The sequence below is a fragment of the Pongo pygmaeus genome, chromosome 10 (genome assembly GCF_028885625.2).
Source record: "Pongo pygmaeus isolate AG05252 chromosome 10, NHGRI_mPonPyg2-v2.0_pri, whole genome shotgun sequence".
Taxonomy (NCBI): Eukaryota; Metazoa; Chordata; class Mammalia; order Primates; family Hominidae; genus Pongo; species Pongo pygmaeus.
The window spans coordinates 10,802,825-10,825,988 of NC_072383.2; the positions used below are offsets into that span (position 1 = coordinate 10,802,825).

The following is a 23,164-nucleotide window of genomic DNA, read 5'->3' on the forward strand; positions in this document are numbered from 1 at the left end:
AGCCTGGCCAACATGGCAAAACCTTGTCTTTACTAAAAATACAAAAGTTAGCCAGGTTTGGTGGCACGCGCCTGTAATCCTAGCTACTCAGGAGGCTGAGGCAGAAGAATCGCTTGAACCCGGGAGGCGGAGATTGCGCAGTTGCACACCAGCCTGGGTGACAAGAGCGAAACTTCGTCTGAAAAAAAAAAAGTGTGTAAAACATGCTGGTACTACAGCAGAGGAAGCAAGAGCATTCTGTTGCAGAATAGGGAAATTTTGAAAAAAGAGTATTGGAAAAGGCTTGTCAACGGAAGTATTTGAATTGGACCTTGAGAAGTATTCGGTATAGTTAGAGCATAAAGTTCAAGTAGAATGACTAAAAAGGCAAATTGGGCCACGTTTCTTTGAGTCCATATTAGTAGTTATATAACTATTAACATAGAAAAATGAATCAGTCCCTACAATAGGCCACCATTTTGGAAAATACATAAGAAACAGCAAGCACCATGTTTTATCACTAGGGTGACTAGCCATTCCAGTTTGACCAGGACTGTGGAGTTTACTGGGACATGGGACTTTCCATACCTGGAAACACCCAGGCAAACTGAGATGGGTTGGTCACCACACTTACCACAAGAATAATTCACAGAAATTTGAGCACTGTATTCCGTAGTATCTCTGGAAATATCAGCTGTAATCCATTTTGTTGAATTATATGGAAAGCCTCATTCAATATCCCTAATGTCTCTCCTTCAGGTTTTTGGCACATGTGCCAATGTTCATCTTCATGTTTACCTAAATAGAACTATGGATACCAGAATGTGTAACTATATAAATAGAGGTTACAGAATGCACAAATTATTAACATCTTTGTTAAGTGGGCCAGTTACTGTCCTGATCTCCAAAAATGACATAGGGGTTCAAGACTATAATCCTACCTGTTTGTAAGATAAAATATGAAACTATATTTACTTAACTCTTTATATTTTAAGCCAAAATTTGAACCTTTTGTATTGAAGCAAGAATTACAAAGTGATAAAGCATTTGCGTTGTGTTGTATTCTTGGATGGTACACAACGGTGATGTGGAAATGTTCTTCTGTATGGCTGCTGAGCACTTGAAATGTGACTACTGTGACTTCGAACTGAATTCTTAATTGTGATTAATTTAGATTAACATTTAAATAAACACATGTGGCTAGAAGCTACTGTGTTGGTCAGCACAGTTAGAATCTTTTCATACACTTTTAGTTGGGCTAGAAATAGCAAAAAAAAAAAAATTGTGAACATTTTCAAATCGCTTGTTGTAGGCTCCAAATTAGGACATACTTACTGATATCAACACAGTTTACTTATGAAAATAAATGTTTGAGCTGCTTAAGTGAAGCCAAAATACTGTTTCCACCTTTGCTAACACAGCGGTAAATTTCAAAGCACAAAGCGAAGTAGGTAAGAAATAAACGTTTTATTTCCATCTGAAATTAAGGCTTAATGATCAAATCATTCTGACTTCCAATTTTCAGAAACATGTTCCATCATTACTGTGATAAGCACTAGATATTATAGTCTCATGTTTTTAATTTATGAATAACGTCTGATTCATTTGATTTTGTATTTACAGAACAAAAGATGTCAGGGCTATCTCATTCAGTTATTGATAAATGGATCAGAGTAGTAAGTCAAGAATAAGTGCATAATGTGGTTTAAATTTTAAAAAATACTCAGAATGAGGTAGTATTTTAATTTTTAATTCATCCACCCACCTTGCTCTTCTCTTTTCCATAATAGACTTCCCTGTGGACTTTAGCCTTATCTGTCTTTTTACCACTTAATGGTATTAACTTTTTAAATAAGAGAATCACGATCATGCAGAAACACCAAACTTTCCACACCATTCGTTATCACATATGTTCATATATGGCAAGCACTTGGAGCTACTTCTGATTACCATGACATGATATATTTAATTCGATTGTTCAATCTAAAATTTTTTTCCAGCATATGACAATATTATATGCTTCAAACACATCGCATAATCTCTAACTCTTTTGCCCAAAACGGGTAAACACAGTATGCTAAATTAAGGGTAACAGGATATCTTCCAGTCTTCCACTGTATTTGCTACTTGTTTATTTATTTCAATGAGAGTGTTAAAGCAAAATTTTAAAAAAATTATTGCAACAAAGTTAAGATTAAGAAATCTTAATTAACTTACTTTTTTGTTTTAAAATGCTAAAAAAAACCCACTACTATTAATTGATTTTAATAACAGAATACCTAAATCTGGCATAAAAAACACAGTGTGCTCCATGAGCATAATTTAAGAACTACTGGTTCAGACTATTCTATTTTAAATGACGTTGCCAAGTTTCCCTTAGACACTGTATCTAGGTGGGTGTTTGCTTTGTTCCTAAGTGTTGGAATTTTTTTTTTAACAATAAAGCATAGATTGGAAAAACAAGACTGGAAGAGAAGGCAATCAAAACAATACAACAAAATCTATCTAGAGTCAACCCGATTAAATCATAAATATTTTGATTCTTTTTTTCATTCATTAGCTTGGAAACACCTAGTTTGGCTGAAAGGTCAAAGATGCCAGAAATATCATCCTCCTTCTGGAAGAAGCCTGGCCAAGTGAGAGAAAGAACCAGTTTTCTTAGAGTAAAAATTACTGTATCCAGTTTTCCAGGCCAGAAAAACAAATAAAATTGGGGGTAAAAAATGTAAATATCAATTGTCTGCTTCTTTCCCTCCTACTAAAACAAATATGACAGTATAACAAAGCAACCTTCCATTTCACTGTGTTCCACTTTCCCTTAGCTCACCGCGCTGCAACCCATATGCTTTCTTGCAGTTCCTTGCCTCAGAATTTTCACACACACGTCCTCCTCCTGGGAGACTCTTCTCATTCAGCCTGGGTTACTCACCCATCCCTAAGGTCTCAGTTTATAGCCCATTTCTGTTCAGGGAAGTGTTCCTTTTAAACTCCCTTCTACTACCCTATGCTTTTTCTTCATAGCACTTAACACTTTGCACTTAACAGATACCCACACAAATAAATGTATAATGTGTCTCACCTTCTAGACTGTAATCAAAAGCTCCCTATTTCTTTTATCCTACACCTAGCCAAGTGTCTGGCACAGCAAGCCTTAACACTCAATATTTTTAAATGATCAGATAAATAAGTAAATATTTGTAATTTTGACTTAAATGAACAGCTGAGGGGCAACAATGGGATTCCATAGGAATTTGTAATTTTGTGTGAAGCCACTCTTCTGCCCTTCTCCCTACTGCAACTTGCTACCCATTTAAATCCTGACTAGTCATTGTGGTATTCTCACAGTGGCAAGAATCATTATTCCTTTAGCTGACTCATTATGATTCCATCAGGATTCCAACTTCTACAACATTTTTAGCTGCCAGTCATCTTTCTTATGGCAGCCTTAGATATCCCTTCCAGGGTACCCAAAGTGTTTTTTAAAAGTGCAGAACACCATGTTCAACAGAATTGCCCTCACGATGATGTTTTCAATATTTTGTAATAGTAGGAGTCCACTATCACCATCCAAAAGCGTACAAAAATGATGACTTCATCATTGCACATGTATAATTTCACTACTTGTGCCGTATCATCATCTTTAGGCACGTCCTGCCTTGCAGTGTTACCGACTGAGTTTCTCTTCTTGGCCACAGTAGATTTTAAATGAAAAATATATGAAAGGTCCTGGGTTAAGAAGGGCAAAAGAAAAGGAGAAACACATTTATTGAGCACATATGTGCCAGATAGTGTACAAATACATACTCAAAACGTATCAATCCTCAGAACAACCTTGTGAAATAGGTATTATCCCCATTTACACATAAAGAATCCCTTTTCTGACATTGTACGTTATCTCTTGAATTTTTCTATTGACATTAACTTTCATTTATTTACTTTTATCCTCCCTATGATATTTTTAGCAGTTATAAACCAGAAAAGCATATTTCCATTTAATAAATATTAATTTAATAAAATAAGTTTCACAGTATATCAACAGATGATTGAAAATTAGAAGCTGCTATCCTTCCATATCAGATTACATTCTTTTCTAGCCCTTGTTAAAGACTGAGCTACTAAGCCTTCTTGCTTGGTTTCTACATTTCCTATTTATCGTGCACACACACACACACACACACACACACACACACAGAGAGCATTCTTATCACTGTTCTAACATTGACTCTCTAGGCTTAGTCTCCTTAGTCTAATCGGAACTAGGAAGCTAGCTTAATGAACAATACATGTTGAATGTTCTTAATCATGAAATGACTCCTCCACCTTCTAATTAAACGTAGTAACAAACAGAATTTACCTGTCTCAGAATCAGATAAAAGGGGACCATCTTTCTTTTATCTATACTTAAGGTGAAACTCAGAGGTTTTTCCGTTATAGTTCTCCTCCAACCCTACATGTAGGGCTCAGGACTGAAGAACTTTGTGTCCTGCCACCTTTTCTTGAAGGAGGTGTTGGTCCACATCTGTAATCCTGAGCAAGAAGAACCTTAAATTTTCTTTCCCTTCAACTCTTTTATTGGATTTCTATTCCTTCATTTCATTCCAAATTTTCATCTAGATAAAAATGTGGTTCCAGAGGAAAGTAGCCTAGGACAGGAGGGATGAGCTTATTTATGCCATGCCCCAACAAATACTGCAGAGTTCTAAAACCTCCTTTGCACATGTCCACTTCTACCCAGGATTTCTAGGACTGGGACAGCAGAAGTGAGACTGACAGTATGTCTTAGCTCAGGATGTATAGAGTCTCATCCGGGATCATTTCAGATTTCCTGAGAAATGTGTAAAGGAAGATCAAGAATCCATGTCCCATTTCTTTGTGTCCCTTGGAAAGACCATTCTCTGTTCTTAGAGGAATTGATTCCAAGAACATATAATCATGCATGAATGTTTCTTGCCCGGGACTCTTCAAAGCATGCTATAGTTGTAGAAGAGGCTCTCCACTCTGATGCCGGCCACAGCTGCATACAGTTCAGGTACCACCAACTCTGGTACTTGTAACACAGCCTCATCATCTGCCGTTTTAATGGCAGCTTCCAGGCGCAAGCGCAGCTCTCTAGGTGAGGGGCGGCCAGCCTCACGCCAGCGCCAGCAGGACTTCATAATACTGTACCTGAGAGGGAAACAAGAGAAACTGACTTCCTTGACAAGGCAAATGTATGGGGAGCATGTCTCCTCTCCTCACAAACTTTAACAAACAACTCTGCAATTCTTTAATTGTCTTCTGTTTGCCCTGTTACTCATATTCTTCCCAGAGAGTGATATTCCTTCTCAACCTTTTTATACCAAGTCTCTTAATAGCACTTTCTCAACAAGTGCTCTTGTATAATAGGAATGACTTAATATTTTCCAAACTAGGGTATGACAGGACAGTTTTATCACTAGACATTGTTTGCTGTAACATTGTAAGCAATGTGCAGTAAAGTAACAGGGCTGAGTAGAAATGAACACGTCATTTTTACTCTGATATGAGAGGGAGCTTTTAATCATATATACTGCTGCATACTTTAGATTGATTTTCATGTTTCAGATATCTCCTCATCAAAATGTTATGTTCTTTAATACTTGTGCCTAGAAACTGCTGCTAGAACTGCAGATGACAAGGCTGTGTTACAAGTAGCAGAGGTTGTGGTAACAGGTCAGGTATTTTGTCAGGTGTCTCTCCCGGTATTAAGACCAGCCTTTAACACATAGAAATGTTTGTCATCAATTTCTTTCTATTGTACCCAGCTCCATCACTATATTCTGTGCATGTGTGTGTGTATGTGTATACTCATATATAATTAAGATATTTAAATTTAATCTGCTTGATTCAGTAATTATTTATCATAAGGAAAACCAAGTGCTGTAAATTTACCCATTCAATGACGAAAAACTTACAAAATAGCAACAATTCTAATAAAAACATTAATATATTCTCTGCTGCCTTCTTATACACAAATTAACCTTTTCTTACATTCTATAGCAGTTCCTTTTTGAACTTCATTGGTAAGAACAGTCTATGTAATTTTTTATTTTTCCATTTCCTGCCTCTAGGTTGGTTCACTAACTGTCCCTATCTGCTGACAACATTGGATCCTCCTTCTGCCTTTCTAATTTCTTCTTATCTCCCCTTCCTCTGGTTGGCTTCTATCACACCGAGAGTTGGAAAAACAGGGAGACAATCATTTAAAAGTTAAATACTAAATAAGAACTGGTATACTCTGAATGAGTAACTCTAGTGCAATGGGTTTTATGACAGCTGTCTGAACTGTGGCTGACAGAAGACTGACATTTAGACTAAACACAACTATACTTGCATTGGGTTTAGTTTACTTGTTACCTATTTTAGAAGCTTCCCATGGAACTAAACTATAATAAAATTAGATTCCTAATATAGTTCTCAGTGTGTGGTGGGGTATGTGTGTGTATGTGTGTGAGTATGTGTGCGTGTGTGTGTATGTATATGTATATAATATATATGCATATATATGAGATAGGTATATTTTACTGCATGGGTTTGGTTAAAAGCTGTACATGGGTACATACACACAGGTGAGGATCATCTGAGCACTTTGAAAAGGGCACGATTGATAGAGGGCTAAACAACATTTGGAATGAAAGAAGAGCAGGCCTTTAAAAACCACTTACATGGTATGAGTGCAGCTACTGGGTCTCTTCATGATTTTCCTTCTTTGGAGATGCTCTAGGATGCTGGTAGGAGGGACTTCAGGATACGGTGGTGCTCCTGTCATTATGAAAATAATGAGAACTTTAGAGTCCTCTAAAATATGAACTGTAACTAACACTATTCTTCATCCACTTGGGTTGGTTGCTTGCAAAAGATATAGCCATAGGAAAAATACTACATACAATTCAGTTGCTCCCTGGTGATCAAATATGGATATAATTTAGTGAATTGGGGGGAAAGGTGTTTTGGAGAAAAAAACCTGATAAGTTAGGAGAATCTTGAATCGCTAAGAAAGTGATCAAATAAGACAAGGTAAGACATAAGACCTGTCCTCTACTCTCCATACATGGGAAAGTGTGCAGTTTCTCAATCAAATGAATTAATAAGTCTGGAGTAAACATTTTTATGTTTATGTAAGACCACTCTGGGAATTATCCTTGGGATTTGAAAACATCCCTTGGATTTGGTAATATTTTGGGGAAAATAAAGACGAAGAGAGCAAAAGAAAAGTAAAAAAGGACAGGGAAGAAGGAAGTGGGGCAAGGAGAAAATAATCACTTTATATGACTATCACGGGAATCATATCAGTCCATTTCAAGCTTCAGCACTGTACTGAAACCCTCTCAGAAAGCATACCTCATCCACCCCTTAAATAAACATGCTTGCATATTTGCATACAGGTACACACTATTTTGGGGCTCATCCTTACCTAGAGTCACCATCTCATAGAGCAGGATCCCAAAAGACCAGCTGTAAAAGAAACAAAGCAATCTATTTAATTTCTATTTCTGTTTTTCTAAAGAGCTCATTTAAGTGTCAGAAGCCTTTAGTAAGAGCCCCATAAAAAAGGCAATGAAGGAGAATCAAGGATGAGTGAAAAACAAAATGACGGCCATTAGAAAGCATTTCTGGTCAATTTCCATAGGTTCGAATCTCTTTTAGGATTGAAGCTATATCTCTATTTACTCTCCTGTATTTTAAATTAATAGATGTTTATTATTTGCAAATGTGTGTGCATGTAATCACACAAACACATTTACCTCAATCATAAAAGCACATTTACCTAAAAATATTCGCTCTGTGTCTCTTTCTTCCTTTCCATCCCTCTATGCTGAAATTCTTGCCTTTATTGTTAGCGCAAATCCAACCAAGTTTTATCATTTAGTCACTATTTTCTCAGTAGATTTAATTGCCCAAACCAAGGAAAACTATTAACAGGGCAAAGTTTATATACAGTTGAAATAGGTATTTCCTAAGCAATATGACTTGAGAGGTGTATAGTTCACTATTCTGTAATATCATTATTGAATGATTAATATTTTACAGTTAAGTTTATTACCCCCAGATGTCTATTGAAAAGCAGATGTCAGTGAAGCAACAATGGAAATCTCATAACTGACTCATCATATTAACTGATATTCTAAATTTCCTCTGCTGCTCATGGCATTCATGGCTAGCAGGATATTCTACATTACATCTATGCACTTCTCCAAGCAATTGAGTTATATGGCTACCAAAAGTCAATTGTGATTCTTTATGATCCTGTTAATGCCAATTTTACATGTAATTGCAATTATCTGTAGTTATATAATCAATTAGATATTCTATATACTGATTAAATGCAAAAAAGTGTCATCTTCCTTCAAACTAAGTTGAATGTTTTGAAAATTATTTATAAAAATAAACTGCTGGAAAAGGAAAGTGTTGTCAAGTTGTCTGAGAGAGACAACTGTAGAAAATTGGGAAAAGTAACACCAAAAGTCTGCAGTCAAACAATTTCACAATTATTTTCAGGTTTCTCATGCTACCTAAAATCATTCTGAACTGGAACTCAAAAATAAATCATTTTTATTTACACTAAAAGATACTATTTACACTAAAAGAACAATGTATAACTTCATTTGGGAAACTCATCCTTATAAAAAGAAGCCTTGCCCCTCCTTGAAAAAAACAGATAATGTACATTTATAAGTTTTATGTTAAAATAAGTTATTGAAGGTATGTATATTTCTTTTTATTTTAACAATGTATGGGTTAACTGGCCTTTTGGTTATTCCTTTAGATAAAAGAGACTTTACTAGATTAAGTCCTCAGATATTGATGTGAATAATCTTTTCACTTTTTTTTTTTTTCTAGTTAAGGCTGCTAATCTAATACAGAAGAAATACTTGAGGCTGGGCATGGTTGCTCATGCCTGTAACCCCAGCACTTTGGGAGGCCAAGGTGAGAGGATCACTTGAGCCCAGAAGTCTAGACCAGCCTAGGCAACATGGTGAACTTTGTCTCAAAAAAAAAAAAGTAAAACGTAAAAAGTAAAAAGGTAAAAAGTAAAAAGTAAAAGGGTGGTGCATGCCTGTAGTCCTAGCTTCTAGGGAGGCTGAGGTGGGAGGATCGCTTGAGCCTGGGAGGTGGAGGCTGCAGTGAGCTGTGGTCATGCCACTTCACTTCAGCCTGGGCAACAGAGTGAGATCCTGTCTTAGAAAAGAAAAGAAGAAAAGAAAAGAAAAAGTTGAAAAAGTACCAAAAAGGATTGCAGACAGATGACAAACATGAACTCTGTCACGTAACATTTCTGCTTGAGAGTATGTCTGATTTCTAAATACAGATTATGTTTGTAGACAGAATTGGCAATAGATCAAATCATATTCAGGGACAACACCCAAGTCATGAAGAAAGTAAACTCAGAGTCCAGGAATAAACCGTACACATCTGCTCTGATGCTAGCAGGTCTCAGGAGAAGCCGTTCTGGGGCAAGCCACTTGAGAGGTATGGTTTGAGTAGAGGAGATGGCCCCTCGGGTGTAAACTTCATAAGCCAGGCCCAATCCACAGAGCTTAGCAGTGAGATCACTTTGGATCAGGATATTCCTGGCTGCCACATCCCCATGGAACAAATGCTTATCCTGCAGGAATTCCTGTCAAGATAAAATCAAATATGATCAGCTGTCTGAGATCACAGCTTGGGTCACACACAAGGAGAGGCAGTCCTAGGAATCTTCAAAAACACAAGGACATTTTCCACTCTGAACAAGTCTCACTAATAATGATATGTCACTTCCAAAGCATGCTAATGAATTGCACATTTCTGCATTGTGTTTAGGATTACCAGATTGAGCAAATAATTCAAATGACATTAATACTGGATTTTGAAAATATAATCACCGCTGTGTCAAACACTGACCCCTGCTTGATTTTCCTTTCCCGTGAGAAAGGACCCAGCTAGACACTGGAAAAGGGAGTAGATTCCAAGTTTCTTTCTTTCTTTTTTTTTTGTTTGCTTTTGGTTTGTTTGTTTGAGACAGAGTCTCGCTCTGTCACCCAGGCTGGAGTGCAGTGGCAGGATCTCAGCTCACTGCAAGCTCTGCCTCCTGGGTTCACGCCATTCTCCTGCCTCAGCTTCCCGAGTAGCTGGGACTATAGGCGCCCACCACCACGCCTGGCTAATTTTTTGTATTTTTAGTAGAGACAGGGTTTCACCGTGTTAGCTAGGATGGTCTTGATCTCCTGACCTCGTGATCCGCCCTCCTCGGCCTCCCAAAGTGCTGGGATTACAGGTCTGATTCCAAGTTTCTAGCCTGATTCCAAGTTTCTAGCAGTAGTCCTGATTCCAAGTTTCTAGCAGTAGTCCTCACCCAGCCTGATTCCAAGTTTCTAGAAGTAGTCCTCAAAACAGTGCAATACATACCAAAATTGAGTATCATAATGAAAAATTTATATACATATCTCACTTTTTCCCCTAAAATAACTGCATGAGTTGAATTCAGAAATTTTCTTTTAGATAAATCTAAATGATTACAAAAGGCCACAGAGTTATTAAGCGGTAGTGACCAGAACCATGTATTATAATTCATAGGATGTACTATATAAACTCTACTAAGAATTTTCAAGTCAGTCTGCATATTGGAATTGCCTGAGAGCTTTCTAAACATAAGAATTTCACCCCAGATTTACTAAACCAAAATGTAGGAAGAAAGACCTGGTAACCTACGTTTTTAAGAAGTATCAAATGCTAGTACAGCCAACAGAGCATCGGAGAGCCATGGCACCCTATGATAATTGATTTTTGGAGTCATTTCCAATGGCATCAAACTATTCAAGGCATAAGAAGAAAGTTGCAAAACTATACATGACTGACGACCTAGAGATTGAGGGCTGTGATTACTAAACAAGGATGGTATAGAAAATTAAAAGGTAAAGGTGGTAATTTCCAATCACTGATGACAAAGGAAACTAGCAGTTTGCTGTGCCTGGTGAAGCTTTAAAATAAGAAATTATACTGCCATGATAAGAATTAAAGAATGTAACTGACTTTGAGCTTGTTAAAAGTAAGAAAAAAATAGTATGATATTGCCTTGTAACAGGTAGCATAAGGTCCTGATGAATGCACCAATTTGACCAATTCATCCCTGTACGGCACCTCTGCAATTGTGGTTCTGAATACAGGGTAGGCTGTACCCTGACAGTCTTTATCAAGGGAACATATCAACGAGACCATCCAAACTCCATAGACAATATTCACCTATATGATGTATACTCTCTCTTGTCCCATGGGAGCTTCAGCCATAACTATTACTCTTTACCCACCTTAATCCTTTTTTTCTAACCTTTTCCTGATTCCACTTAGATTCCTATATTTCACACCTCAAAGTAGCAAGATATATCAAATACTTAAAACAGTAGCTTCACGGAGCCCTGATTTTCCATAGCAAATGTTAATTTTAAACACAACTATTTAAATAATTTCATAGAAATAGACATATAAACTTCCTGGGTAATTCTGCTAAAGGTAAATTTTTTATCTTAAACCCTGAGTTCTTTCTCTTATCTTGCTATTTAAGTTGTTTTAGGCAGGACACGGTGGCTCATGCCTGTAATTCCAGCACTTTGGGAGGCCAAGGCGGGTGGATCATGAGATCAGGAGATCGAGACCATCCTAGCTAACACAGTGAAACCCTGTCTCTACTAAAAATACAAAAAAATTAGCCGGGTGTGGTGGTGGGTGCCTGTGGTCCCAGCTACTCGGGAGGCTAAGGCAGGAGAATGGCGTGAACCCGGGAGGCGGAGCTTCCAGTGAGCCGAGATCTTGCCACTGCACTCCAGCCTGGGCAACTGAGCAAGACTCCATCTCAAAAAATAAATAAACAAATATTTAAGTTGTTTTAAAATAAAGGAATTATCCAACTGTTGCTCTTCTCATTCATCCTTTCCACTCGTTCCTTAATCATTTTATAATTATATGTGTACTTCCTGTCACATTCAGTATCAAAGCAAGTCTCCAACCAAACATGTTCTGAACTAGTTTTCTTGTTTTTCAGGTATAAAATTGCATACTTCCTTCTGGTTCTGTTGCCTTTCACCCATTCAGTTTCTCTTTCCATATCTTCTCCCTACTTGCTTCCCTATCTGTCTCTTTTAATTCTATTATTAGTACATATGGGGATGTAAAAGTATCAAGTAAGTGGGCGTATACCTCTTGGCCCTGGCTGTTGACTTTTAAAACTGAAAAATCTTTCAAATCCTTCCTGTTCCTTGTATAAACCCGAAGTTGACTACTTTCTTCCTGAAATTACCAATAGTGTGGTAAATTATCTAGATAAATCCCTAAAGAAGGGACTAAAAACAATTTATCCATGCTTGAGTTTCTGCCCCCTAACTTCTATCTAAATTTCTTTGAAATGTATACACCACTTGAGAATATTAATATGAGAAATACGGCATCAAAAACAAGGCTAACAAGGAAACGTCACACCATCGGTTGTCATGTTGCCTCATCTTACCAGCGCCAAAAGGACCTGCTTTCCAATGTGATATACTTGTTTTTCTGTGAGATCATAGAGAATACCATCCATAGTCATCACATCCTAAAGAGATAGGGAAAAAAAGCCATTATATCAAAATAGCACTCACAGATTTGGAAAAGAAAGTTGGGCAGAGATACTCTGAAATGCAGTTATCAAAGCTAAGAAAAATATAAGGACTTGTGTTCAAAGTGAGGCGGATGTGGGAGATTTTCAGATAGGCAGAGAAATAAAATGATCCATTGGACTGCAAAGACAATGACAGACATAGATGAATAGCAGGTAAGGCATGTATAAATAAGACTATCCACTGAATAAAGCAGCAATTTTTCTGGGGCTCTGTGTGTGTGCTTGTGTGTGTATGCACATGTGAGCACATATGTGTTCATGATTAATTTAGCACATGAACTGAATGCATCTTTATTGAATGCCTGAAATGTCCCTTATTCCATATTAGGAACTTGGAATACAAGCATGAGTAAAATAGCATGGCTGCTGCCTTCTGGAGCTTACTGTGTGACAGGCACATGTGAATCAGAATAAAATAATCATACATAAATAAATGGTTACATATCTGTAAGTGCCATAAAGGAAATGTACAAAGTGCTAAGAGAGCATATGATGATGGGCAGAAGAGAGTTGATTGAGTTGCAGGGACAGGGAAATTGATGAGATCTGAAGGATGAGTGGACATTAACTATGAAAAGAAGAGAAGAGAGAAGTTTGGTGGAACAAGAAAAACATACAAAGATAATCTGAAATAGAGACGCGTGGTATTTTTTAAAAATGGAAAGAAGCTAGTGCAGTTAGAGGACAAAACAAGTTTTAGATGAGTGACCTCTTTAAAAAGCTTAAAATGCCTAAATACTTGCAATTGTCCTATTGACAATACAGGATGGAAGACAATAACAGGGCCCCTTTCTCATACACATTCAGTTGTACAATAATCAGCATAAGAAGGAGGTTCAAAGAATATTAAACTTGCTCACTAGCAAGTGAGAAACTAGGGAAACAGGTAGCACTTCTGAAAGAGGAATATAGAACAAGGGAAATTTTACGGAAAAGGACATCCATTTGAGGCTAAAAATTTCTGAACGTTTTAATTTTAAAAAACATGAGTTTGAGCTACAAAAGCTTTACAAGCTAAATTTCTCCCTGAGTTTGCCCACCATATTATGGTGATGTTACAGAATGGAAAACACACTTAATAACTGCAACAAAATTATAATCATTACCAAAAATACTCTTGTCATTACATAATTATCTTTATAACAGCTACCATTTTGAGTGCTTACTCTACCAACCACGGCTATGTTTTCACATACATAATTTCTTGTATTTTTTATAATAATTATTACTCCCATTTTACAGATTCAGAAAACTCAGGATCAGAAAGGTGACTTGCTCAAAGTCACATAACTAGTAGGAGGTGAAGCCTAAAGTCCATGCTCTAAACTTGTACTGTCCACTCTGTGCTCATTGGCCACATGTGGCTATTTAAACTTATATTACTTAAAATTAAATAAAATTTAAAATTTAGTTTCTCCATCACATCAGCCACACTTCAAGTGTCTAGCAGCCATCTGTGATTAGTGGCTTATCATATTGGATGGAGCAGTTATAGAACGTTTCTATAATTACAAAAAGTTCTATTATATGGTCATACTCCATTATTCTGTCGTGCTATTATAATGTTTCTGCATTTTGTCATTTGTCACTCTAACTGACATGTGAAAAGCTAATCAACAAAGTCAAGCCTTAACCTCCTAATACCTCTGCCCTACTGCTCACCCGCCGACAGGTCCAGAGAAAGCTGAGCAGGTCCCCGTGGGCCACATCCTCCAACACCATATAGAGTGGCAGCTTTTCAGTGCAGCAGCCTTCCAGCTGCACCAGGTTCTTGTGTTTCCCCAGGTGTTGATGGAATTGGATTCGCCCTAAGAAATCTTGTACCTCATGGAGTCCAGCTGGTTCTGTAGAGGACAAAAGAGCCAGGCAGTGAGCAGTCAGTGCATCCTTGATGAGTGGGAGGCAGGGAGCAGGAGGCAACTTAAGACGGTAATTCTCAAGGACCCATATGGGAGTGAATGCAGGCAAAAATAAACACAAAGGGGACCGATTAGAAGAAGATGATGCTTAATGTCACTGATCTTTTATCAAAGGTAACACAGAATCATAATTATTAGAACTGGATAGGCTTTCATCTGCCTAAATAGAGAGATAGTCTGTTTGCATGAAAAAGTTATCACTGTCTAGTCCTTTGGATTAATATCCTTGCTTGTCTTATCCTTGTTCTATGTATCCACCATTACTGGACCATATCATGAAGAGGAGAGAGAGACAGAAAGAAATATAATGTAAGCTTGGCGTGATGGCTCACACCTGTAATCCCAGAACTTTGAGAGGTTGAGGCTGGTGGATCACCTGAGGTCAGGAGTTCGAGACTGGCCTGGCCAATATGGTGAAACCCCATTTCTACTAATAATACAAAAATTAGCTGGCCATGGTGGCACACGGCTGTAATCCCAGCTTCTTGGGAGGCTTAGGCAGGAGAATCACTTAAACCTGGGAGGCAGAGGTTGCAGGGAGCCCAGATGGCACCATTGCACTCCAGCCTGGTGACAAGAGCAACACTCTGTCTCAAAAAAAAAAAAAGAAATACAATATCAGGAAAGGGTATCAAAGAATAAAGTAAAATGAGGAAACAACCTCAGAATCCTAGTCCAAGTAACACCCATTGTGAAAAAATCTGTTTTAACAGCCTCAATAGGCAAAGAAGAGCTAGGGAACCTAGGATGCAAAGATGTTTTAACATATGCAAATCAATTCTGTGACATACCACATTAACAGAATAATGAATAAACATCATATGATCATTTCAATCAATGTGGAAAAGGCATGTGATAAAATCCAATATCCTTTCATGATAAAAACACGACACAAACTAAGTACAGAAGGAATGTACCTCAACACCATAAAGACTGTGAAAACCCACAGCTAACATCTTACTCATCATAACATTACACTTATTTGTGGCAGTCATTTTAGTTATTATTTGGAGATTGGGTAAGGACTCACAAATAAACAATTTGTGTAATTAAAAAATAAGACACCAAGAAAAACATTTCTGTCTCAAGTTTCCACTCTATTTCCTTCTTCTGTACACAGCTGTGATCACAACTATCTGTTAGTTAACGCCTCAATGTTCGCAAAGCCTGTTAATATTTACTGTTAGGGGAAGGGGAGTCGAACACTTCTTGTTTTACCTTTTAAAGCCTTGAGAATAACACTCTTGGGCTTAGAAGGGTCCCCAGTGTTCATATTGGCTCGAAAGATGGGCCCACAGCTACCATTGCAAATCTGCTCCAGAACTTCAGAGAGTTGCTCCCGCGGCACCTGCAGCTTAGCCAGGGCAGGTGTGGTAGCTCCCAGAAAGTTTTCCACGGATGTCTCCTTAAGTGACAAAGCCATATTTCCTCCATGTCCTGCTTCCCAGCTTAGGTCCCTAGGTGGAGGGACAGGGGCAATGTCTAGAACAGAGAGATGATGTCAACCAGTTTTTCCCTGCCCTGGGGATTCCCGGAAAGCAGACCCTGAAACAAATTGGCAAGGAGGTTCCTTCAGCAGTTTTCTCTTTGGCCAATGTGGAGTTGTCTTCTGATGCTTCTCTATAAACCAGCATCAATGCCAAGTTTGTAGAACCTTTATAATAATCCCCATTACTTCTTAGGACAACTCAAGAAGAACCCCAGGAAAGCGGTCATGACACTTCCTTTCTGCCTTCCTTCCTCTGGGTTGCAATTGAGTACTTCCCATGAGTGTGGTATGGAGACAATTAGGGAAGTTCCTGAATAGGTATCCAAACCACAGATGCCTAAAGGTGGAGGTAACTGCCAGTGAGAACTGTCATTTAAATCAGACCAATGGCTTTCAAAGTTGAAGGAAAGGTATGGAAATTAAACAGCTTTAAGCTATGGTTATTCTTCCTCCTTCGAGTTACCCCAAAAGTCAAGGTATTTCATATTTCCTTAAGTCTTGGTCAAAAAAGTCTTCTGGTACTTTCTTCTTCCCTTGGCCAGCAAAAAAGAGAGGTTCATCCTTCTTATTAAATCTACATTTATTCAACAAATATCACCTATTACATGCCAGGTACTGTTCTAAGTGTTGGGAACAGGAAAAGTCCAGATTCACCTGAAGATTACTTTCTACTGGTAGGGGAGAGGAAGCAGGTAATAATATATCAAGCAATTAATGTTGTGGAGGAAAATAAAAGATGCAGGAAAAGCTGAGTGTGGTGCCATGAGCCTGTAATCCCAGCTATTGGGGAGGCCAAGGCAGGAGGATCTCCTGAGTCCAGGAATTAGCATTCAGCCTGAGCAACATAGCGAGACTCCATCTCTTTAAAAAAAAAAAAAAAAAAAAAAAAAGGCGGTGGGGAGAAGAAGCATCAGGGAATCAGTCACCTGTGTTATATACGAAGGTCAAGAAAGGCCTTTCTGATGAGATAACATTTGAGAAAGGCCTGGAAGCAACTAGGGAGCAAACCATGCTGGTGTGTCAGGGAGAGTATTGTAGGCAAAGGAAGCAAAAATTGCAAAAGCATTAAGCAGGGAGCATACCTGGAATAGTTGAGAAATAGTAAGGAAGCCAGTGTAGCTGGAGCCAAGTGGGATCATTGGAGAGTAGTAGGAGATAAGGTGAGGGAGGCCCAGATCATGTAAGGCCATGGAAAGAATTTTGTCATTTTTCATTCTGAGCAAGGTGAGAGGCTACTGCACGTGTGTGTGGAAGAGAGATTTCAAGCAGATAACTAACAGGACTGACTGTATTAAAAGACTCATTCTGGCCTTTCTATAAAGGAGTAGGGGCAGAAGCAGGGAATGTTAAGAGTGTGTTGCAGTGATCGGTGAGATGTGAGAGTAACTTGGGTTTATTTTGAAAATAGGGTAACAGTGTTTGCTTATGGATTAGATACAGACTGTGAGAGAAAGAAGGGAGTTAAGGATATCTTCAAGGTTTGAGACTGAAAACACAGAAGACAGGACTTGCCATTTACTAAGATAGGCAAGACTGTTTGGGGAGGACATTTGTGAGAGAATTTCAGGACCTTTGTTTTGGTCATATTACATATGAGATTTGTATTCTATTGAAACTGTGCAGTAGGTGGTTTAATATGAGAATCGAGTTCAAGGGACTATCATTGGAATAGAAAATATATTTGAATCCATAAGACTAAAAATTTTAGCATTTAGGAAGTGGCTTTAGTTTTTTTAAGTATTTCAAGAAAGAGTTCAAAATTGTTTCAAATGCTTTTGACAGATCAAGTAAGACGAAGACTGGCTGGGAGTGGTGGCTCATGTCTGTAATCCCAGCACTTTGGGAGGCCGAGGCAGGCGGATCACGAGGTCAGGAGATCAAGACCATCCTGGCTAACACAGTGAAACCCCATCTCTCCTAAAAATACAAAAAAAAAAATTAGCCGGGCATGGTGGCGGGCGCCTGTAGTCCCAGCTACTCGGGAGGCTGAGGCAGGAGAATGGCATGAACCCGGGAGGTGGAGCTTGCAGTGAGCCGAGATCATGCCACTGCACTCCAGCCTGGGTGACAGAGCGAGACTACGTCTCAAAAAAATAAAAAAATAAAAAAAAAATAAGACGAAGACTAAGAATTGATCGTTGGACTTGTCAACGCAGCTGTCATTGATGACCTTGGAAAGGCTTGTTTTGGCAAAGTGGTAGAGATAAAAACCTTATTTTAGTGGGTTCAAAAGAGAATGTGATGAGTAGAAGTAGTAGGAGTGAGTTTAGACAACTTGTTTGAGAAGTTTTCTATAAAAGTGAAGTATAAGACAATTGGGATAAAATTTAAAGAAAAACTAAGGATTAGCCACTATAGAGTTTCATATCATTATGAGAGTTTTCTTTTTCCTTCTTTTTACCCTAAGTTTAATCTATGAACTGATTCCCTTTTATTATATGTTCAATGGAACTCCAGAACAGACTGTTATCATCACTTAGCACTTCAAAGACTATTATAATATGAAGGCCCCTCCTTTCCATCATATATCCTGGAGGCAAAGATTAGGAATGGAATGTATCATAGGGTGATATGTCATCCTCCTAGGATGTTAATTAAGGCTTGGACTTGACCCCCTTAGGTCTTTCTCCTAGGTCCTTAGGCACTCATATAGTCAAAGTTTCGATAGTCCAATAGGAATAGAAACAGGTTGTATGAGGTTTCTCTTGCGCACTCTTTTTTCAGTCAGTAAGCACATGTTGAATTCCAACTCGGGACTTCCTAGAAAAGAGATCATCCCCCTCTCAACTCCATGGGAGGGAACCCATGCCTCTCTCATTGCAGGTACCTAGACTTCTAGACATGGGCTCATTGAAACTTAGGCCATACTTTTTCCTAATCTCCATCTTCTTTAAGCCCCTGCCCAGCCCCAAAGTTTGAGCTTTACCTCGAGGTCCAGGACGCTGCTGTTGAGTTCTTTGTTCTCTGATAAAAAGCCACAGGATGACCCCAAGAAGGATGAGGAAAATAGTAACCAACAAAGTTGGGACGATAATCACTTCATACTGCTTCTCCTGGATGACTGGGTAGGTGATCACACAGGAAGAGAAGAGAATGAAGAAGAAGCCTAACCTGGTGTTCATGCAATTTCCCCTACCCGCCAGCTCTCAGCTCATCATACATGAAAAGGTCATCTCTTCTACCATCTCCTCTACTTCCATTCAACAGAAACACTGCTGGGAGCAACTCTCTAATCAGAAACCCCAGTGACTCTGTTTCTTAGCCCATCAAATGTGCATGACGTTGCTTCTGGCAGTTTCTTACCAAGATTGAAGATGCAGCGTCTGGATCACTGATTAGCACTTACCCTCTCCCCAGAAAGACAATGGCCTTTAGTCCCCATCCTTTTATCACCACTGTCTTCATTTCTACCGGAAATCAAATCATCCTCCTTCTAGAATCTATCCAGACCTTAACCTTCATAATTATAAAATCAGAGGATAGACATCTGTGGAATCTGTACTTACCACACAACTTGTCGCTGAGACTGCATTCCAGGAGCATCCGTGTCATGCCCATTGCCACAGGGCTGTCCCCTTCCCTGCTAGGCCCACAGAGAATGCACACAGCACAGCTATGAGTAATTCCTAAGGACTGAGTGGTTTTTGAAAAAAATAAAATAAAATGAATGAAAAAAAAAATAAATGAAGTACACACAGAATTTTAAACCGCCTCTACAGATCACTAGTTAAGTAAATGGCTACCTCTCTGAGTCATCGTTTATCTCTATCTACCTAGCTGATATTCAGGTTGGAAGAACCCTCCCAACCTTTTCTTCCTCTCAGCATTTCTCTTTTCTCTATTATACAGCGAAGACAGCTCTGATCTGCTCTTGTCCTTTCATTCAACTGTTAACTGAAATTATTTTAAAGTCTCCCCTCCCACCTGAGACTTCTGCTCCCATGATCAAGTACAGATTCACAACATCCATCTGAACTGGGATCCATGGGTTATGTGGGCATGATCTACCTCCCCTACAGTATTAAGCATGTCTAGTATATTGTTTTTAGCTGTGCATCACATTTTTTAAGCAAAACATTTTTTGAAGTTGGGATCTTGCTCTGTCGTCCAGGCTTGAGTGCAGTGGTGTGATCACGGCTCATTTAATTCTCAAACTCTTGGGCTCAATTAATCCTCCTGCCTCAGCCCCCTGAGTCTCTGGAATTACAGGCATGAGCTACCATGTCTAGCTCTAAAGAAAACATTTAATTGCATTTTTACACACAGTTAATTCAGATAACGAATAAAAAATTGACAGATGTCAAAGGATATGAGTTACACATTTGCTTCATTTCTCTGAAATATCCACACCCTCACAAGCAATGAACAGACAGCATTTGTCAATAAAAACTATTTAATTCCTCATCCCTCAGAGCTTCAAGGTGCTTCCTCTGCTCATATCAGATATAGACACGGACACTCATTGCTGCAAGGATATAAAGGAAGTATCAGTACCAAGCCACCTTCTCTTTCTCTTTTAAATAAAAAGAAAATACATTCATATGATTCAAAAAATAGAAATGTAAAATTGTATAGCATAAAAATCTTTCTCCTGCCCCATTCTTCTCCATTTATCTAGTTCTTAACTCTCCTCCAGTCTCCTCCAAGTAGACTCTAATTATTAGTTTCTTATTTGTCTGGCAAGGGATTCTTTATGTGTATCACTGTTAAGTCTATATAATATAATCAGTACATATTTCAAATAACACCCCCAGAAACTTGGTTCTTTCTTTCCAAAGAGAACTCATGCTTACCACTGTCCCATACCTCTCCTAAATTTATATTTTGCCTTTGCTTGACAAGACACTCCCATGGTTCTATAGTCAACAAAGCCTACTTCTTTAATTCTGATTAACTTGAAAGAAAATATGGTGATTTTCTGCTAAATAAGTCTAAATATGTGATCCAGTTTTGTAGTGACTTGATAAAAACATAAAACAAAAATCAGAAGTATAGCTTATATAATATGCTACTATGTTGTACAGGTGTTACATTAGCCATATTATGCTGTCCTCTATTATTACATTATGATTGTTTTTATTACTGATACTAATAACCACAGTGTTACTTACTGAGGCAGAATCTCTCAGTGCCTGAAAGACCTATGTAAAGAAGCCTCCCAGATTCTGCCTTACCTGTTTTCCACTCTTCCTGGAGCACCATGAACTTGTATATGGGTTCAATAGTTAAACAATTCCCTTACAACTCAAGAGAAACAAAACTGTGTGGTTGGTTGACAGAAGCCCAGGTAAATAGCAAAGTAGCCAGCGGGTGGAAAATTGGCACAGAAGAGGGAAATTCTTATCCTTATTCTTATTCTTAGAATGGGATCTAAAAAGTCGATGAATAGTTAGATAGCAAAGTCCACTGTATCCAGTGTGTAAACCAAAAAGGCAAGGAGAAATGTGGCTGAGAAAGCTTCCGCAATTCATGAGGCCATATGGACGGACTAGCATTAGCGATGAAACTTTCAAAAAACAGATCTTAAGAGAGTGGCACAAAGGAGAAGTTCTGAAAAATAAAATGTTGGATCAGCAAGGTGAATTCAGGAAGGCTATTAGAAAAGTTATCACTGCTATTGTCATTCTTATTTTCCTTTCCTTTGCTTCCTTTTTAGTGGGTTATCAGAAGTAATTGTTTTCATTCAGGGAGCAGCCAGTTGAACCAGTTTGGCTTTCTGAGGAGGAGGTTCTCAGCACACTCTCTCTTACCACAACACAGGTGGAAAAAAGGGTCAGTCAGCAGCTAGTTCAGACTCGTGAGCTCTGCCTAGAAAACAAACTACACACCCACTAATACATACTGAAGGGAGTCGTTTAAAGCCATGTGTACGTGTACCCCCACATGGGTACAGTGAACTGCTCATGGAGGGCCATCCATACTCAACTATAGGCACCTGGCCAAACACACAAATCCCTGATAACTCAAACTCATGCTTATACCCTTACACTAACTATCACACCTATTACAGAGCACTCACCTTTGGATGCAATATGGCCTGCTACTGCATTTCCTGAGCCAGGTTCTCACCATCACTTTTATTTGTACATAAGTAGTTTAAAGAGGCAAGGCTTACTGATATCTCACAGCCCAATGAAATTGGATGCTAGAGCAAGGAGATAAATGTATAGAATGATGAGGCCCACTCAATGAAATTGCTTTCCATATGTGTATACAATAAGCCCTTTCTAATGGTTACAGTTTAGGTAGAGGCATATGGAGTGTACCAGATGAGTCTAGGATTTTTTTTTTTGAGATGGGGTCTCGCTCTGTCGCCCAGGCTGGAGTGCAGTGGCGTGATCTCCGCTCACTGCAAGCTCCGCCTCCCAGGTTCATGCCATTCTCCTGCCTCGGCTTCCCAAGTAGCTGGGACTACAGGCACCCACCACCATGCACGCCTGGCTAATTTTCTGTATTTTTAGTAGAGAGGAGATTTCACTGTGTTAGCCAGGATGGTCTCGATCTCCTGACCTCGTGATCCATCTGCCTCGGCCTCCCAAAGTGCTGAGATTACAGGCATGAGCCACCGCGCCCGGCTGAGTCGAGGATTTTTAAGGCATACACACTGGGCATACCCTCATATCCATGAAAGCTAATGTGGGAAACCTCACCACACAGAGGCAACCAAAGCTCATACAACAGAGGATGCTTATATTTACTTGTAACAGCAATATTCCTCTCTAGATCACTTTTTAGCTTGAAATTCATACTCAGAAACCACATGGCTTTGCCTGTCCACTCTGTCAAGCTGAGAAAAGGCATGCCTTAATGCCAAAACCCTCTAGGATGACTTTTCCCATGGGTTCAACTCTGGCCCACCTGACTACTAGAAGGATACTTCTGGCCAAGAATCCTGTTCAATCTGACCAATACTCCACTCCCTTTCATTATATCTAAATATTTTTCCCACTATGTCAAAAAAAATATGTAGGCTACTGCTTCTTCTCTTAGCTGAACTGTAAAATTCTTAACACTGTAAAGCATTATCCACTGTTCTCTATTTAGTGTGATGAATAATGAAATCCATGGCATTGGAATCAAGGGTCTAGTGAAATTGTAATATATTTTATTCTGATAAATATGTTTGAT

General features: G+C 38.7%; 1 protein-coding gene across 3 annotated transcripts in view; it reads right to left on the minus strand.

Annotated features, from left to right (window-relative positions):
* Window positions 1-3,588: 3,588 nt before the first annotated feature.
* Window positions 3,589-23,164, minus strand: part of STYK1 (serine/threonine/tyrosine kinase 1) — a 55,504-nt gene continuing 35,928 nt past the window's right edge. For 2 of the 3 annotated variants that reach the window (XR_008492890.1, XR_008492889.1), the window contains exons 2-11: window positions 19,543-19,662; window positions 18,963-19,097; window positions 15,766-16,029; window positions 14,291-14,472; window positions 12,479-12,562; window positions 9,408-9,616; window positions 7,412-7,452; window positions 6,663-6,759; window positions 4,334-5,145; window positions 3,589-3,705 (exon numbers count right to left, since the gene is read on the minus strand). Coding sequence is in view for 1 of the 3 variants with exons in the window: in XM_054443556.1 (XP_054299531.1) it covers window positions 4,941-5,145; window positions 6,663-6,759; window positions 7,412-7,452; window positions 9,408-9,616; window positions 12,479-12,562; window positions 14,291-14,472; window positions 15,766-16,029; window positions 18,963-19,097; window positions 19,543-19,594 (1,269 nt within the window). In the remaining 2 variants the exon portion in view is untranslated. The other variant, XM_054443556.1, reaches the window with a different exon arrangement.